The sequence below is a fragment of the Macrobrachium nipponense genome, chromosome 33, assembly GCF_015104395.2.
Source record: "Macrobrachium nipponense isolate FS-2020 chromosome 33, ASM1510439v2, whole genome shotgun sequence".
NCBI lineage: Eukaryota > Metazoa > Arthropoda > Malacostraca > Decapoda > Palaemonidae > Macrobrachium > Macrobrachium nipponense.
Window position 1 is genome coordinate 5,530,922 of NC_087219.1, and position 20,622 is coordinate 5,551,543.

General features: G+C 40.1%; 1 protein-coding gene across 6 annotated transcripts in view; it reads left to right on the forward strand.

Annotated features, from left to right (window-relative positions):
* Positions 1-20,622, forward strand: part of LOC135202933 (uncharacterized) — a 485,514-nt gene that overhangs the window by 176,808 nt on the left and 288,084 nt on the right. For all 6 annotated transcript variants that reach the window (XM_064232405.1, XM_064232402.1, XM_064232401.1 and 3 more), the window contains one exon: positions 11,075-11,243. In XM_064232405.1, coding sequence (XP_064088475.1) covers positions 11,075-11,243 — 169 coding nt within the window. The remainder of the gene's footprint in view (positions 1-11,074; positions 11,244-20,622) is intronic.

The window sequence follows — 20,622 nt, forward strand, 5'->3', positions numbered from 1 at the left end:
GCATGTACGGCTAAACTACCTGACTTTGCATCCATATTCACAGCAGAATTAACAGCCATAGTCTCTGCCCTGGATATAGTTTTTCAGAGTAGCGACGCTAATTTTGTCATTTACTCTGATTCGAAAAGCACTTTAGAAGCTATTAAAAAAGTCAATAGCTTTCATCCGTTAGTTCAAAAAGTTCAGGAATCGCTCCTCCATTTGTATTATTTGCGTGAATCTTTCTCTTTCTGTTGGGTCCTTTCACATGTGGGGATTTGTGGAAACGAGATGGCAGATAGGGAAGCGATAGCTGCTAGTGTCTCATCAGAAACAGCCTTTAGTAAAGTGCCTCATACAGATCTAAACGGTCCTTTCAGGTTTTATATTTTAACCCTCTTACGCCAGAGCGGTAAATAAAAAATTGTCTCCCGTATGCCGGAGGGGTTTGAAGTGAGCACGGAAGCGGAAAAAATATTTTTTTCAAAAAATCACAGCGCGCTTAGTTTTCAAGATTAAGAGTTCATTTTTGGCTCCTTTTTTTTGTCATTGCCTGAAGTTTAGTATGCAACCATCAGAAATGAAAAAAATTATCATTATCATATATAAATAATGCGATATATGATAGCGCAAAAACGAAATTTCATATATAATTGTATTCAAATCGCGCTGTGCGCAAAACGGTTAAAGGTAACAAGTTACTTTTTTTTTCATTGTAATGTACACTAAATTGCAATCATTTTGGTATATAACACATTGTAAAACGATAAAAGCAACACAGAGAAAATATTATCACAAAATAATGCATGAATTCGTAACGCGCGGACGTAAACAAATATTTTTTTCAAAAATTCACCATAAATCTAAATATTGTCCTAGAGACTTCCAATTTCTTTCAAAATGAAGACAAATGATTGAATATTACTATACTGTAAGAGTATTAGCTTACAATTGCAGTTTTCGACCATATCTGACGAGTTAAAGTTGACCGAATGTCAAATTTTTTTACATATGTATTTTTTATATGCAATTATTTCAGAAATAAGAAAAGCTACAACCTTCAAATATTTTTTGTTTTATTCTACATGAAATTGCGCACATTTTTATATACAAAACTCTATGAAATGCCTAATATGAAACGGAGCAAATATTCCGAGAAAGGGGCGTACGCATTTCGTAGATTTGTGGCGGAGAATCCGCGCGCGGAGGGAAGGAAAGATTTTTTTTAAATTCACCATAAATCTAAATATTTTGCTTGAGACTTCGAATTTGTTCCAAGATGAAGATAAATGACTGAATATTACTAGACTGTAAGAGTTGTAGCTTACAATTGCGTTTTTCGACCATTTCGGTAGAGTCAAAGTTGACCGAACGTGTTTTTTTTTTAATTTATCATGATTTATATGCAAATATTTCAATAATGAGAAAAGCTACAACCTTCAATTATTTTTTGTTGTATTCTACATGAAATTGCGCACATTTTCATATATAAAACTATATGTAACGGGTAATTTAAAATGGTGCAAATAATACCACAATCTCACGTATGATTTTTTCGGAAGAGTTACCGCGCAGACGTAAAGAAAATGTTATTTTTTTCATAAATTCACCATAAATCGAAATATTGTGCTAGAGACTTCCAATTTGTTGCAAAAGGAAGGTAATTGCTTGAATATTACTAGAATATAAGTGTTTTAGCTCACAATTGCGTTTTTCGACCATTCCGGTAGAGTCAAAGTTGACCAAAGGTTGAAATTTTGCCAATTATCGTTATTTATATGAAAATATCTCAAAACTGATAAAAGCTACAACCATGGGTTGTTTGTAGTTGTATTGTGCATGAAATTGCGCACATTTCCATATATAAAACTTTATATAACGGCTAATTTTAAAATGGTGCAAACATTACCACAATCGCATGTATGATTTTTTTCGGAAGAGTTACCGTGCGGACGTAAGGAAAAAGTTTTTTCATAAATTCATCATAAATCGAAATATTGTGCTAGAGACTTCCAATTAGTTGCAAAATTAAGGTAAATGATTGAATATTACTAAAATATAAGAGTTTTAGCTTACAATTGCGTTTTTCGACCATTTCGGTAGAGTCAAAGTTGACCAAAGGTTGAAAGTTTGGCAATTATCGTTATTTATATGAAAATATCTCAAAACTGATAAAAGCTACAATCATGAGTATTTTATTGTTGTATTCTACATAAAATTGCGCACATTTTCATATATAATACTTCATGTAACGGCTAATTTTGTACATGAACTTTTCTGCCAGATATATACTTAGCTTAGGTCTGACGTCACGACAGAAAATTCAAAACTCGCGGCACACGCTACAGGTAGGTCAGGTGATCTACCTTACCCGCCGCTGGGTGGCGGGTGTAAGAACCAGTCCCCCTTTCTTGTCAGATTATTTTCTGTCGCCGGTTGGACAACACCTGTTGTTCAGTCCTTACGATAGTTAAATTCTTTCTCGTTGCCGACGAATTGGATTTTGGTGAAGTACCCTTTGTTTGTTGGCTTGGCATACGCTTTTTGGATTGTTATTTGGTTTTTTCTTTTGGATTTCTCTTAGAATTAATAATCATGGATGATTCTGAAGTTAAGAAACCTAGTTTATTTAGGGTTTGTTCAGTGAAGGAATGTAAAGTTAGACTTCCTAAAGCTGCATTAGATCCTCACTCTGTATGTACGTCTTGTAGAGGGAATGAATGCTCTTTTATTAACTCTTGCAAAGAGTGTGAGAATTTGGATGAGGATGGTTGGAAGGCTCTTTCTTCTTATGTGAGAAAGTTAGAGAAGGATAGGGCGCGCAAGGCTTCTTCAAGGAGCTCTAGTAGATCGAGGGTGAGTGAGATTGACGCTGAGAACCCTGTAGTAGAAGTAGTTCCTTCTCCAGTTTCAGCCCCTGCGCCCAGCTTTGAACCCGAAGATTCGTTTTCGGAAGTTGCTTCCGGGAGAGCCTCGATTAGGAAGGAGTAAGGAGAGCTTCGCTCGCTCTCGACAAGGTAAGAGTGATAGTGCAAGTGATCAGTGCAGTGCCCCTAGTGAAGTGGAGGGTACGTCTGACCGGCTCACTAACGCTTCCAGGCCTAGACCTCTTCCAGACTCCCAGACCCAGTGGAGGAGGAAAGTCGAAAGCCGGTCAGGCGTCCCCTCGGCAGATCCTGTTGCTCATTCCCAGGCTGCCTTGGATCGAACCAAGAAGGAGTTATTGCGCCAGTGCTTCTTGTCATCTTCGTCGCCTTCTCCTAAGCGTAGATGGAGCGCCTCGGAGTCGTCTCGCCCTCTCAAGAGGCCCTGGAAAGCTCCTTGCGCCCTTCCTTCCAGCCCCGAATCCTTTGCGGAAGAGCCAGAAGTGGAATGCAAGAGAGCCAAGAATTCTTCTGTTTACGCTTCTGTTCGGTCTCGGACTTCGTCTCCTGTAGAGGAATTTAAGAGGTCTCCTGCGCGCATCCTGGCAGGTCTGCAGACGCAGATTGCGGCTTTAGCTGATTCTATTGCCGGGACTTCTCATCGTCGGAAGGACGCCTCGCTTCCGGTGAAGAGGTCTAAGAAAGTCCCTTCTGCTAGCTCTCCTCCAGCTAGAGAAGTTTTTGAGCCTTGTAGCAGGAAGTCAGAAGTGCAGACTGAAGTTCGGGATCAATCTCCGAGTAGGCTCTCCTCTCTCACCAGCAAGAGTATTGAGCATGTCAGGCGTAAGGAGCCGGACAGGCTCTCTCCTCAGGATTTCCGCTCCTCTTCAGTTAGGTGTCAAGAGCTTGACAGACGTCAAGAGCCTCGTTATCGTCAGGAGCGAAGGAAGAGTTCTTCGCCTGTTTGCCGCTCTCCTTTTGACGGACGCTCGGAGCCTAGTAGGAGCCAAGAGCCTTGTAGGCGCCAGTGGAAGCATTCCTCTTCGTTGGATCACTCCCGATTGGATAGGCGCTCAGAGCCTTGTAAGCGCAGTGCTTCGGACAGGGACTCCTCTGTGGATGTTTTCTCTCCCCGTGGCAGGCGTCAAGAGCCTGGTAGGGGTTTGGAGTCTGATAGGCACCAAGAGCCTGGCAGGCGTTTTGAGGATGGCAGGCGCCAAGAGCCTAGCAGGCGCAGAGAGCCTGATAGGCGCTCTCCCTTGTCCAGGCGCTCTTCTGTGGAATTAGACTTTGTTTCCGACAGGCGAGCTTCCACTAGTAGGCGCTCTCCTAGCAGGCGCTCCCCTAGTAGGCGCTCTCCTAGTAGGCGCTCCCCAAGTAGGTGCTCTCCTAGTAGGCGCTCTCCAAGTAGGCGCTCTCCTAGTAGGCGCTCTCCAGCTAGGCGTTCTCCTGGTAGGCGTTCTCCTAGTAGGCGCTCTCTCTGTAGGCGCGCTCCTTTTAAGCGCTCTCCCAGTGGACATTCTCCCAGTAGGCGCTCTCCAAGGAATAGCTCTCCTCCAGGCAGTAGAACTTCTAAACGTCATTCTTCTGAAGAATACCTTGGGGATTCTGAGGAAGATTTGCCCAAGGATGCTTCAGTTTCTTCATACAAGAGACTGACCGACCTCCTCTTGCAAGATTTTGGGGAGTCTCTTTCGGCCGTTGCTCCTCCGTCACCTCCGTCCTTATTTTCAACGACCAATACGACTAAGAAGTCTTCAGTCGTTAAGATGAAACCGACAGTGTCGATGAAGAAGGCTCTTAAGAACTTTGACGACTGGTTGGTATCGAAGGAAGAGAAAGGCAAGACCGTATTTTCTTTTCCTCCGTCCAAACTTACGGGTAAGATGGGGTTCTGGTACGAGTCAGGAGAGCCCTTGGGTCTGACTCTTCCCTCTTCAGCAGACTCGGACTTCTCTTCGTTGGTTTATTCCGCACGTCGCTCGGCGCTTGATTCTGCGAAGACGACGTGGGGTATGAGCGAGTTGGATCACCTTCTGAAGGGAATGTTCCGAGTCTTAGAGGTTTTTAACTTTCTTGACTGGACCCTTGGAGTCATGGCTAAGAGGACTCAAGATCAAGACACTCTTTCACCTTAAGACCTTCACGCAGTGCTGTCTTGTATGGACAAGGCAGTGAGAGACGGACCCGGGGAGATTGCTTCCCTTTTTGGCGCAGGAGTAGTAAAGAAGAGGGCCTTTTTCTGCTCCTTTCTTACCAAGGCTGTTTTTCATGCACAGAGAGCTTCCTTGTTGTATTCCCAACTTTCTCCGCAACTCTTCCCGAAGAAGATAATTAATGACATCTCCAGCTCGTTGTCAGCAAAAGCGACACAGGATATGCTGGCTCACTCAGCTAGAATCCCGAAACCTTCGTTCCAACAGAAAACGAAGAAGGAAACTCAGACTAGGCAAGAGCCCTTTCGAGGAGGCCCTTCGTCCCACTCTTCTTCCTCCAGAGGTTCGAGACCACCCAGAAGAGGAAGGACCTTCTCTCGGTCTATTAGGGCCAAGAAGTAGCTCGCGTGTCCTCCAGACAACTGTGGGTGCCAGACTTCTGAACTTTGCAGATGTCTGGGCACGAAAGGGGGCGGACAACTGGTCCCTCGCGATCATCAAGAGGGGATACCTCATTCCCTTTATCTCGAGACCACCTCTGACCATCACTCCAAGGGAACTGGTGGCCAAATACAAAGACCCTCTAATGAATCAAGCCCTCGCTCTAGCAGTAGAGCTGATGTTGGAGAAAGAGGCAATAGAGATGGTTCAGGACCCTCTTTCCGCGGGTTTCTACAACCGTCTGTTCCTAGTTCCCAAGAACTCAGGAGGATGGAGGCCGGTTCTGGATGTAAGCGCCCTGAACGTCTTTGTGAAGAAGAGGAAGTTCACTATGGAGAAGACTTCATCAGTCTTAGCAGCTCTTCGTCTCGGGGACTGGATGGTGTCACTGGACCTTCAGGACGCTTACTTCCACGTGCCGATCCATCCTTCTTCACGCAAATTTCTAAGATTCATGTGGGGAGGGAACGTTTTTCAGTTCAGGGCCCTATGCTTCGGCCTTTCCACAGCCCCCCAAGTCTTCACTGGGCTGATGAAGAACGTTGCTCAGTGGCTTCATCTCGAGGGAGTGAGGATTTCCCTCTACTTGGACGATTGGCTAATCAGGGCCAGTCCCCCAAGGAGAAATGTCTGGAGGACTTACGATTAACGTTGAATCTAGCAGCTTCTCTGGGTTTGCTAGTGAATTTCGAGAAGTCACAGCTAATCCCCAGTCAAGAGCGAATCTATCTGGGGATTCTGATGGCTTCTCAGGTTTTTCGGGCATATCCTTCCCTAGAGAGGATAACCCGAGGTTCGGAGAAGGTAGCAATCTTTCTAAAGAAAGATGTATGCACAGCGAGGGAGTGGATGAGTCTGTTGGGGACACTCTCCTCGCTGGAGCAATTCGTTTCTCTAGGGAGGTTGCACCTCAGACCCCTACAGTTCTTCCTGATGAGGAACTGGAACCGAAGATCTCAAGGTCTATACTTTGCGTTCAAGATCTCGCAAGAGATAAAGGAGGATCTATGTTGGTGGCTAGACCCTCTACTGTTCAAGGAAGGCCTTTCCTTGCAGGTTCGGAACCCCAGCCTAGTGGTATATGCAGACGCATCGGACATAGGTTGGGGAGCTACTCTCGGGTCGAGAGAAGTGTCAGGCACCTGGATGGGGGATCAGGTGTCCTGGCACATCAACAAGAAAGAGCTAACAGCGATTTGGTTCGCTCTCAAAACCTTCGAACCCCTCGTAAAGGGAAAGTCAGTTCAGATCAACTCGGACAACACCACAGCCCTGGCTTACATTCGGAAACAGGGGGGGACTCACTCTTTCTCTCTGTACGAGACAGCGAGATCGCTCCTCCTGTGGTCAGAGGAAAGGAAGATAAGTCTTCTCACCAGGTTTGTACAGGGGGAAAGAAATGTCAGAGCGGATCTGCTAAGCAGAAGGAATCAAGTCCTTCCCTCAGAGTGGACTTTGCACTCGGACGTATGCCAGGAGCTGTGGAGGACGTGGGGCAGGCCCCATCTCGATCTTTTTGCGACCTCCAGGAATGCGAGGATAGATCTATACTGCTCCCCTATTGCGGACCAAAGAGCAGTGGCAATAGATGCATTCCTGATGGATTGGAAAAACCTGGATCTTTACGCGTTCCCGCCTTTCAAGATTCTAGGGGAAATGCTAAGGAAGTTCGCAGCTTCAGAGGGAGCAAGGATGACTTTGATAGCTCCGTTCTGGCCCGCCCACGACTGGTTCACAGAGGTACTGGAATGGCTGGTGGATGTTCCAAGATCCCTACCACTAAGAGTCGATCTGCTCAAACAGCCCCACTTCGACAGGTTTCACAAAAACCTCCCCGCTCTCAGTCTGACTGGATTCAGACTATCAAGAGTCTCGTCAGATCTAAGGGCTGTTCGGCAAAGTCTGCAAGGGCTATTGCCAATGCACGTAGACCTTCCACATCTAGAGTCTACCAGTCGAAGTGGGACGTTTTTCGACGTTGGTGCAGGACTCATAAAGTTTCCTCCTCCAGTACCTCTGTGACTCAGATAGCAGATTTCCTTATTTTCCTGAGGGAAAAATGCATGTTAGTAGTCTCCACCATCAAGGGCTACAGGAGCATGCTTTCCTCAGTTTTTCGTCATAGAGGATTAAACATATCCGAAGACAAGGACCTCCATGACTTAATCAAATCTTTTGAGACGGTTAAAAGAACCTCCTACTTAGTTCCTAGCTGGAATCTAGACGTCGTGCTGCTCTTTCTGAGGTCCTCAAGATTCGAACCTCCCCATACAGCTTCGTTCAGAGACCTTTCGATGAAGAGACTTTTTCTCTGTGCGTTAGCTTCAGCGAAGAGAGTCAGCGAGCTGCAGGCTCTAGAAGGTGAGGTAGGTTTTCAAGGAGGCTCCGCGATTTGCTCTTTTCTTCCGGCTTTCCTAGCCAAGAATGAAAACCCTTCTTCACCATGGCCCAGGAGCTTCGAAATTAAAAGCTTGTCCTCCTTAGTTGGGACAGAAGAGGAGAGATCTCTTTGCCCGGTGAGAAGCCTGAAATTTTATCTTCAAAGGAAGAGAAGACTTGCTGCTAATGAGAGCAATCTCTGGTGTTCTGTAAGGGACCCCAGTAGGCCCTTATCTAAAAATGCCCTCTCATTCTTTATCAGGAATGTTATTAGAGAAGCCCACACATCGTGCAGTCGGCAACAGTTTAGTCTTTTGAAAGTCAAGGCGCACGAAGTAAGGGCCATCGCGACGTCTTTGGCTTTCAAGAAGAATATGTCATTACAAAACCTCATGAAGGCCACTTTTTGGAGGTGTGAATCAGTCTTCTCCAATCACTACCTAAAAGACGTATCGATTACGTATGAAAAGTGTTTTGGGCTAGGCCCTTACGTATCGGCGGATTCAGTGCTGGGGTAGGGAGCTGAAACACATCCTTTTTAATCCTTTTCCCTGTTAGTTTTTAATTGGGAGTTTTTGGTTGTACGAAGGAGGTTGCAGGAGGCAGCTCCTTCTTTTGTATACTAATATTAGTAATTGGTTAGGTGATCGGTTGTGCTTGAGGCTCCTTGCGGTTGGTAGTGATAGGCTCTGGCATGTAAGCGGGTTGATCCCCATTGACCAGACCCTGTTTGGATTCTGCCAAGTAAGTGGACTCGGTTCCCATTGGTAGACCCAAAGAGTTCTTCAGCCATAGGTCACGCCCTCGCTGAGACTCTTTAGGCAACGCAGACTAATAGACAGTAACTATGAAGTCTTCTGCCTAAATCAGGTAAGAACCAAGGGTTTTATTTTTTATTCCTTAACATGTGTTGTCCCCACTTTCTAGGTGAGTATGTGTCTCTTTCCCTCCACCAAGGGTGTCAATCAGCTAAGTATATATCTGGTTGGGAAGTTCAGGTACAAAAATGATATTGTTAGTATACAATAAAGTTTTGTACATACCTGGCAGATATATACGATTGATGGCCCGCCCAGCCTCCCCTCAGGAGACAGGTGGAAGAAAATAATCTGACAAGAAAGGGGGACTGGTTCTTACACCCGCCACCCAGCGGCGGGTAAGGTAGATCACCTGACCTACCTGTAGCGTGTGCCGCGAGTTTTGAATTTTCTGTCGTGACGTCAGAGACCTAAGCTAAGTATATATCTGCCAGGTAAGTATGTACAAAACTTTATTGTATACTAACAATATCATTTTACAATGGTACAAAAATTATGTCAAAGTGACGAAATGATTTCCGAGATGTGTCACAGATACTTTTTAGTGCAGCAAGAAAGAAATTCGCGCTTGCGCGCCTGCGTAACGATTGTAAACAAAACAACACCTTGATCCTTGAACTTCCAGCATCCCCCAAGGCGCGTGATTCAAAAGTTTTAGGCTGGTAGGCCTATAAGTATTTTTCCGCGAATTTTAAAAAAAACTTTTGTAAGTCGACGTAAAATACGTCCAGTCGGCACACGGGAGACAAAAAATGTCGACGTAAAATACGTCCAGTCGGCGTAAGAGGGTTAAGCAAATGGCAAGAAAGATGGACTTCTCCTCATCTTGCCAATAATAGAAAGTACAGAACTATTAGAAATAATATATTGCCGTGGCCTTCGTCTTTCCAGTCTGACAGGCGAACAGAAATAGTTTTAAGCAGACTGAGGATTGGGCACACTTATTTGACCCATCAGTTTATTTTAGAAGGGGACAGCCTCCCAGAGTGTCTTGTGGTGGCGAGATGCTAACAGTGGAGCACATTCTGGTTGCTTGCCCTAGATATTTTAACCAGAGAGAGAGATATCTTAGGGGTAAATCCCTTTGTGATATTTTGGGAGATGAAGCAGATATTTCTGCTCTCATCTCCTTTTTAAAGTCTATAAATTTTTTTAATAACATTTAATTATTTTTTATCTATCACATCATAGATATGTATATTTATTTATTAAGCATTTTCTTCATTCATTTCTTCATTAATTCATTCATTTCTCATATGGTAATTTATATATGAACCATTTTCTTCATACACTTATTAACTCATTTATAATGTAATTTATTTACATTACATTACGGCGCTGAATGGCTTCTTTGGCCCCAGTGCCTGGGCTTTTGCCCTAAAACTCATCCATCCATCCATCCATCCATCCTCCTCCTGAATGCTCAGATTGCTAAGTGTTGATAACAGTCAAGCATGTTTTTAGTGACTGTCCAAAATATAGCCAACAGCCATTATCAACCTGTGTGAGTAAATAAATGAGGGAAATTTTGTCTGAATCTTTTACATATTTTTATTGTTCCAATTTGTTAATTAACATTCATGAGAAAGTGTAATTTAATAGGCAAATTATGGAAATAAGTAAATAATGATATACAAAAGCCATTAAGGTATTTAATGAATATGAAAAAATAAAATGTTAAAATATTTAATTTTTTCAGAATTTTAATTGTTTTTATTTAATTTTTATTTAATTTTTTATATGTATGGAAACAAGTAAATATATTTATTGTAGACCTACTTGTGGTCCAGTAAAAGCATATACCTTATACAGTGTTTTCTTTTAAACTTCATTTTCATTCATTCATCATCACGCAAAGAACCTATTTGGTCCCAGTTCTAGCCCTGTGACCTAGATCTGGTACGTATTTCATCCTAATCCTTTGGGGCACCTGTGTGAGGGGTGATAGTCAGCTCAGTGGTCTGGTTAAACTAGATTGATATAAATAATAATAATAATGATAATAATAATAATCGAACAAATATGATTATATACATTTATATTGTTAAATATTTTTATGTAAAATTCTTTTTAAACATTTTTTGTTTTCTATTTAAATTTATTACACCGTCAATAACCTAGATGTTTTGACAGTTTTGATACGTATATAATCAATCAGTCAATATGTTTTGATGGAGGATGTCATGGTATCTTCTGTGGTAGCATTTTGACTGAGACCTTTTTGTGAAAATGAAAAACATGAACTTTCGCACCTAGGTCAATGCTCAGGCTGTACTTACGATATATTGCAGTTTTATGGTATGAGTAGAACCTTTGTTTTTTATACTCTTGATAGATGCATCTCACAAATACAATGTTGTAACCATTATATTTTTTATGTATTTGTAGCATTTGTTTTTCTTTGTTTTTTAATTTTCAAATTGGTTTGATTTTGCAGGCATACTTAAAACATGAGAATCATGAACAATCATGTGATGATATAGTGGCAAGTGCTTTGCATTTCTACAGTAGGATTAAGCTGAGTAACCCAGCCATTACTTTAGCAGAGGAGTCAAAAAAACAAAAACTTCTTCAGATGAGGCTTGAGAAAAAAAGTCTTCTTTGTGGTTAGTAGTTTTTTTTATATACGAGGTTACTTTGCATGCTTTTTCATGTTAACCCTTTGAGGTTATATAGCTTCCCACTGTTTGTTTCTGAAAAACCACTCTGTGGCTACTTATTGAAATTGTAATGTCATCCTTTATTATGTTCCATGTAAATTTATTTTTCATGGTATAACCTTAGATATGATCTCATTTCGAAACTTTACCTGTACATTTTATTGATAAGTTATAAAACAAAAAATCAAACTGGCATGGAATTAGATGAAAAATGTTTGGGACTGGCAGATTTTGTATACTGTCAGTGGAGTCTCTTTGGGTTAGTATTGGTTTTATGCAGAGTACTGTATTTTGAATTGCACTAATAATTTCAGTAAAATAAGGGAGATGTTTCCAATGGTTTTAGTAACATAAAATTGTAGAATAATGGTACAATCCCATACATCTTGCTTATTTTTCCTTATTAAAATAATTCTTTATATTATTATTATTTAGTTTAAACAGCTCCAATCTCCACAAATGGCCCCCCTTGTGACCAGGAACTTTGCTGTAGTAGGGGCCATGTGTGGTGCAAGGAAGAATTAGACAATGGTGGTGGGGTTATTTCTTCACTCCGGTAGGTACTTCTATACCACTAAGGTCGATTCAGAGCATCCTGACTAATCCTGGTACTCTGTATTACCTCCTATTATTTTCAGTATTTTTCTTCCGCTGTCAGGATGGATTTTGTTGATGACCTGAGCATGAATTTGGACACACTCTTAACTATTCTTCGGAGTTGAAGGAGGGTGGAGTGGGACGGCATGCCTCTCCACCTGGGGTAGAACTGGAGTACCCAACGTGGTCGATTGAGGGGAAACATTTATGTCAAACCCTGCACTCATTGCTGGTTCTGATCTCGACAGACTGACGACTCCCAAGGTACTGGATATGGGGTGTATATCTACTTTGGACCCCTAGGGTGCCCCAATAAGGGAATTGCATCCTCTAAATATGGCTCTGTTTTGGATACGGGAACAATCTAGACAAATCTGCTATTTGTCATTTTATGAAGAGCTTAAAACTCCAAAATCCTGATGACCAATGCACGGAACCAGACATGGGAAGGACTCTTCAATCCAGTGTTGTTACACTGGCACCATATACTCCCCATCAAGGGAGAAAGAATTTTGTGGGAAAAATCCTTAGAAGAATCTGGAGGATGTGTACTTAATGAATTTGATAAATATCTAACTATTGCCTTTGAGGAGGAAGTTATGATTGCCACATGGTAGAAATAAACCTTTGATAGAGACTAGATCCTTAGAAGAAATAAGAAATTGAAATCTGTGTTCGGTACTGGGAGGAGTTCAAAGTGAATTTAAACCACATGATACCTTTAATCATATCAAAGGAATTATATATGCCCCTCATCTTATGATTCATGCTGAGGAAGAACTGCAATATGAGCTTAAGGGGGCCGGCCGGAACCTCTATATATGGAGGTATAGGGCGAAAAATGCAAAGTCATGAAAAAATTCATGGAGCTTCATATGGCAATTGAGAATACGTATACGAAATATTTCGTCAAAATTCCTCTTACTTTCGTAGTTACAGGGTAATTAGTTAACGTAACTCAATAAGCCTAAAACATTGATCCGTACAAGAAAATGCAATATTTCTTCTATTATCGTAAATTTTGATAATTATTGTCAAAGAAATTGGGAGAAATGGCATCTGTAGACATTCCCCGAGTCGAGAAGGAGACTTCAGGCTCAAGCTACCAAATCCAGTCCTGATTTAGTGCGACCACAGACGTCAAGTAGTCTACACGTTCCATTTCACGTCTGACATTCGCCTGCTTTCACGTATGTTTATGTATGTTTCGGCAAGAATTTCATCATGCCAATGAGGAAAAGACAAGGGAAACATCTCGCTAACATACAGACGAAGAAAAATCGCTCAAGTATTATTACAGAATATCATAATATATGCGTAGTTAGTGAAGAGAGAGGGGAGGGTTGCTTAGTAACGCCCCCGTCTTGCTTGACAGCACATGTCACACTGTGCCTAAGGCTACGATCTTTGAGCAAAGAGATCTTCATTTATGATAAATAACAAAGTTTTGGTTTTTTAATACCCAAAATGGAATATGAAATTCATAATAATCATGATTTATTAAATTGTCTTTGTAAAAAAAAGTGTACGCCTTCGAGTTTCACCTCTTGACATTCTCTTGCAATTACGTTTGTTTATCTTTGTTTCGGGCAAGAATTTCATCATGCCAAAGAGGAAAATACAAGGAAAACATCTCGCTAACACACAGAAGAAGAAAATTCGCTGTAATAAGCAGAGTTAGTGAAGGGGAGAGAGAGAATTGTGTAGGAAGGAGTGCCCAATTCTTGCCTCTAAGCAGTGCACCAAGGCTGTGATATATGAGCAAAGGGATCATCATTTATGAATAAATTATGATAAATAAAATAGTTTTGGTTTATTAATACACAAAAAACAAATATACATTCATAATAATCAGTATTTATTAATATTGTCTTTAGAGAAATACGAAGGAAAACTTTGAACGCCCGTATCTCAAAACTATACTTATTGACCTTCAAAATCTATCTTCTCACTTAGTTTTAAAGCTATAACATTGGAATTTGGTATATAACTCAGAAAGACATTATAGAACAATCAAATAGAGCCCTTTTTTCCAATTTTTGTTTCGTATTTTTTTATAATTTTTTTTCTCCTGATTTATAGGGTTTATTTTTTTACCATATTGAAAAATTCATATCTAGCAAAAAAATTACTTTTAGAAAAAAAACTCTCCATTTGATTGGAGGTCTACATCAGGTCTATATATGGTAGTAATCCCAGGTCTTAATATTAAGTATCAAGGGAGGAGATAGAATTTGAAAAATGGTTATTTTCGGGATAAATCGCCCTGGCGTCACAAAACCGAAGGTCAGAGGCGAAAATCATATGAGGTTTGGAGATGTCCCAAGTCACCTTATTAAGTGGTATGAATATCAAAGTCCTGTCCTTAAAAAAGGGCATTAGTCGGCCGGCCCCCTTAAAGATCATCTAAATTACCAAATTTTGTTAAAGCAGTATGTTATGTGCTGAGACCCGGGACCCCACCAGTGGTGGCGGGGCTTGTGTGGTGCAGGGATGAACTGGGCTACAGTAGCAGAGTAGTGCCCTACCCTGGCAAGTCTAACCATGCTACACAGGCCAGTTCTGAGCATCCAGACTAAGCTCGGTCCACTTATGAGCCTTCTCCTATTTTCAATCCTTAACTTCTTCCCCTATCAGGAGTGACCATTAGTTGACAACCTTGAACCTACATTGGATATTACAGCTCTAACTGCTCCTCTGATTAGATGGAGAGTGAAGTGGCCTGACATGTCTCTCCACCTGTAGAATTCCAGTTCCTGACGTGCCCGAAAGAGGGGAAAGTCTTATGTCAAATATGGCCCTTAGAGCTGGGTCTGATATCGACGCACTGATGACGCCTCAAGTTCTGGGAGCCATGTGTATAACCAGGTTGTAGCCTCTAGGGGTGCCCACTAAAAGTCGCATAACACATCCCTCCCTTGTTGGGCTCCGTTTCACTGAGGAATATGGTGGGCGGAGCACTACCTGGCTGAAATAATACAATACTCATATCTATGGATGATGCATGAACCCCCATTGTTGACCACCCTGGATCGGCCTTCAAACTGGCTCAGGAAACTATAAATAAAGAAGTTAACGATGATTCCAGTTCCACAACCATATCAAACATAGTAACTATGGAACCATATTCAATGCCACAAAAGGAAATTCCTCCAGTAGCAAACGAAAAAAAATTGAAAATATTAACAGATTTCGAAATAGACAACCTAAATACAGACCAGATCCTTCATTGGTACACTTTAACTCATTATTTGGATTTGACTCTTGGCCAAGATATTGGTTTTTAAAACAGAAACCGAACTGACCGCTGCTAAATTTGAAAATATTTTATTAGCTCAGTACCCAACCAAAGAAATGACATTTAGACCTATAACAAGAAAAGAATGGATAGTGGAAGCCACCAAAAATATTCAATCGGACCCAACAGTGTCGGCATGGCTTGTCTTAAAAATTTCCCCTCGTTCGACCACGTCAGGTACTCTAGTTTTACAGGTGGAGAGGCATGCCATCCAACTCCACCCTCCAAGTTAAAAGAGTAGTCAATTCAATAGTCCAAAACCATGCCAAGGTCGTCAACGAAAGAAGAAGGGAAGGGGGAAAATTTATAAGAGGAGGAGTAAACGAGTTAAACATCCCAATGTTCAACCCCCAGATGCTGAAGCCTTGCCGAGGATGGGGGGCTTAGGGTTCAGCAGCTGGGTTCTGATGCCTGGTGGGAACTGCTTTCTCGCTGGACCTTGGTGCCCAGCTGTTGATCCAACTAAATAAGTCAGCCCTTTTCCTTATACTAAAAACTTTTCATCTTTCTGCTTCCTCCCCCTATAAGATATGGATTTTATGTTGATGACTTTTGGCTTGGTTTTTGGACATGACTTAGAATTATTCCTGGGATTTGAAGGAGGGCGATTATGGACGGCATGCCACCTCTCCCGTAGAACTCAAGTACCTGACGTGGTCGAGCGAGGGGAAAGTTTAATGTCAAACCCTATCCTCAGTGCCGGGTCTGATCTCGATGGACATCATGACGCCTTAGCACTGGAGATAGGGTGTATATCCAGTAATTACCCCTAGGACGGCCCTAATTAAAGGGATAACCCATCCTCTAAGTGTGGCTCCATGGTGGGTATGGGGAATATCTGGATGAAAAAAGTTTTCACGTTATATGGCAACCCCCCTTATTTCTGTTGACGACCCTATACTTTCTTCAAAGGACTTGTCCGTGGAATCCCTCCAAAACTCTAGTTTGGCTACTTTAGAGCCATACGTACCAAACACACTGTCTCAAAAGAGAAGAACATTTAAAAGAATAACCATGGAAGATATTTTTTCCCCTCCAGTGTGGTCTCAGTATGTCACACTCAAAATAAACGAAGAAATAACCCCTCTAAGTGACTTGGTTATATACCGTTCACTGAAGAAAATTCTTGGAAGTGACAATCCCCGATTCTCAGTCGAAAAAAACAAAATCATCATAAAGGCTAAATCTGAAGAAGAATCGAGAAAATTACTTGAAATTACAAAACTTGGAATTCACCATGTAAATGCTTCTGACGAGGCCCATTATAACACGAGAATTGGAACCATGTTGCTCGATAAGCTTAGAATTGAAAATGACACCAATGAATCTGTGTGTGAAACATTAAAAGAAGTCCTGGAAGATCAAAAACATAATGTTAAATCAGTTATTGTTTATGAGAGAAAAAGTGCTAAAACTGGAAGAAGTCTAAAAATAGCTAAAGTTATTTTTTCACAGCAAACAATTCCAACACATATGAAAATAGGAAACAAAAGAATAGCAATTAAAGAAGAACATCCAAAACCTATGCAATGTAAGATTTGCTTGAAATTTGAACATACAGCAAAATGATGCAAGTCTTTGGGCTCGCCTAGATGCTTTAAATGTGGCTCCTTGGAGCATTGTAGTGATGAATGCTCCAACTCTAAAAAATGCTTTAACTGTAATGGTTTGCACCATGCTTATGTAAGGGAATGTGTATATTTCAGATATTTCTAAGAAGCCCTTACCAGATCAAGAAAATTTGGCATAACAGTTAAGGAGGCTAAGGAAGACATGAAAGAAGAAGGAATACAGCTTCCCTGGAAAACATTTGCAGATACGCTCAAACACCAAAACAAAATCATATCCAGCAATATTTCACAAGCTACCCAATCTTCTAACACCAGAAATCAAATAACTGTAGAAAAATCAGATAAAAATAATACTATCGAGATAAGTAATAAGTTCAAAGCACTGACCAGCCTTGCAGTAGATGATCGTCTTGATGAACAGAGAGAGGATATCTCTGTTAACAAATGCAAAAAGAAAGAAGAAAATATATCTCCAAGGATAATCTGTAACAAAAACACACTACAAAATACTGAAGAAATTGAGAAAATATTAAGAGAACTAGATGGACCAGCAGAGATAGGAAAGAGACCTAGAACACACAGTGAACCATCCTCGCCTAAGAACGAGAAAAATCTTCATAGTCCAAATAGGAAATGTTTGAAAACTACCAGCTCAGAAGAAACCATTGTTTATACCACTGATAGTAAAGACTCTTCAGAAAATTACTCCTCCGAAATAGCTTTACAGAAATCTAAGGAACCTACAAGAAAACCAAACATCAAACAATATATGTCACTAGTACGAGACTATGCTATGCCACCAGATTATAGAAAAGGTGCTAGAAGCAAAATTCCTATGTACAGCAACAAAAATATTATCAAAAGTTCCAATTAAAAAACTAAAGTGGACACAGTTCTTTCAGCTCAAGGTCGCAAGACCGACGAAAATAAGTAAAATTCACTTCTAAAAATAATAACGACACTTCCTCATTCATATTGCAATGGAACATTCGAAGTATTAACAAAAACAAGTTAGAGTTACTTAATTTAATTGATGAATATAGCCCAATTTGTATCTGCCTTAATGAAACATTTTTACCCATTTCCTCCAGTTTTACAAATAAATTTTACACATGTTATCAACCTCACTCTGCTAATCAGCAAGGTAATATGATTCTCATTAGAAAAGATGTACCTTTCACAATATATTATCTTTCATCTGAAATAAATGCCTTAGCAGTTCAGATACAACTAGAGGAAATTATAACGATTTGCTCTGTATATCTAAGTCCAAATAATTATATAGATTTAGAAAAGTTGAATGACTTTGTCAAGAAGCTTCCCCTACCAATGCTACTTCTAGGAGATTTCAACGCAAGATATTTATCATGGCATGATGTAAAATCAAACTCCAGAGGCAACATCATACTTGATTTTGTTATAGAAAATCAACTCCATATATTAGATAGAGACAAACCAACTCATTTTGACCACAAAACAAAAAGTTACTCTCACATAGATTTGTCCTTGTGCTCACAAGATCTAGCAGACAAATATTTTTGGAATACTTATGATGATTTGTGTGGTAGCGATCATTTTCCTGTTTTAATTAGTATTCTAAATTTCACTGGAGAGATATCAATTAATAAATTTAATGTTAATAAAGCCAATTGGGAAGACTTTAGTGAATGCACGAAGAATGTTCCATTATGGGATAATAATTTGGACATAGAAACTATTCTGGTTATGTTTTTCGTTCTGGTAATTGATGCTGCAGAGTCGTTCTGGTAATTGATGCTGCAGAGTCATCTATACCATTTGTAGCACAAGTGAAAATTAAATGTCCAGTTCCTTGGTGGAATGAGGAGTGTAAAAAAGCAAAGAAGGCCCGTAGTAAAGCCCAAAGAAAATTCAAGAAGTCGAGAAACGATTCAGATTACATAGATTATAAAAGGTCATGTGCTGTAGCAAAACGAACATTTAATAAAGCACAAAGAAAATCTTGGTGTAACTACCTAAAATCGGTGTGCAAAGATACACCCCTAAGTAAGATCTGGAAAAAAGTGCATAAAATACTAGGAAAGCACATTCGATCCCATGTCCCAGTTTTGAAAATCAATAGCAAACTGATATATGATTCTAAAGAGGTAGCAACTTGCCTAGCAGAACATTTAAGTAATATTTCCAAAGGTTCGTCAATAAAGTCTTTTCGCACCATTAAAGAAAAAGAAGAAAAAATTCCAATTAATTTTGAGACTGATCAATATTATTCATACAATGATTGCTTTACCATGGATGAACTTTTATCGGCATTGTCAACATGCTCTAATACAGCCCCTGGTGAAGATATGATCACTTTTGAAATGTTAAAACACCTTCACCCAAACAGTTTACAATATTTATTAAAGCTATACAACAAAATATGGATTGAAATATATTTCCCACAAGATTGGCGGAAAGCACTGGACCTTCCATTCTTGAAGCCAGGCAAAGATCCTTATGACACAGATAGCTACAGACCAATAGCATTAACAAGCTGTTTATGTAAATTGTTTGAGAAAATGATTAACAACAGATTAATCTGTTATCTTGAAAAAACAGGATACTTTTCCGTTTCACAATATGGATATAGGAAACTAAGATCTACCCTAGATCCTTTAACTTTACTTGACACCAATATTGGGAAAGCATTTGCTTCAAACAGCTATGCCACAGCCATCTTCTTTGATATGGAAAAGGCCTATGACAAGACATGGAATCATCAGATTTTAAAAGAAATCCATTATTCTGGACCGAGAGGATTTTTACCTTTAAACATAGTACAATTTTTAAAGGAAAGAACTTTTAAAGTTAAGATAAATAGTGTTTTATCTAAAGAGTATCCACAATATGAAGAAGTTCCACAAGGCTATTAATGATATTACAAAACAACTACCAACTGGTGTACAGAGTTCATAATATGTAGATGATTTTGCCATTTGGGTCATTCACTCTGATATATATACAGGACAAATCATACTACAAAAATCTCTTGATCTTATCATATCGTGGACTACTGCACATGGATTCACTATATCGGCTAGTAAAACTATAGCCATTACTTTTACAAATAAGAAAAATGTACCAAAAATGAAATTGTTACTGTATGATAAACCAATTAATTTTGTTACGTATACCAAATTTCTTGGTTGCATTTTGACCAACGAATGACTTGGAAATTTCACATTATTTACCTACGTGAAAGCTGTAGTAAAATGCTTCATCTATTAAAGAAATTGTCACATACCAAGTGGGGCTCAGATAGAAGTACATTACTCTATTTACCCAAGACTTTGATACTGAGTGAAATTGATTATGGGTCGCATCTATATGCTTCTGCATCTTCCAGCACATTGGGAAAATTAGATCCTTTACACAATGCAGGTTTGAGATATGCTACGGGTGCATTTAAATCTACACCTGTTATTTCTCTGTATAGTGAAACAGGTCTGTGTTCACTTGATCAAAGAAGGGTCGAATATAGTTTAAACTTCTATTCGCGGATATTAACCCTCTTATGCCGGAGAGGTAAATAAAAAATTGTCTCCCGTGTGCCGGAGGGGTTTCGGAATGAGCGCGGAAGCGGAAAAAATATTTTTTTCAAAAAATCACAGCGCGTTTAGTTTTCAAGATTAAGAGTTCATTTTTGGCTCCTTTTTTTGTCATTGCCTGAAGTTTAGTATGCAACCATCAGAAATGAAAAAAATTATCATTATCATATATAAATAATGCGATATATGATAGCCCAAAAATGAAATTTCATATATAATTGTATTCAAATCGCGCTGTGCGCAAAACGGTTAAAGGTAACAAGTTACTTTTTTTCATTGTAATGTACAAT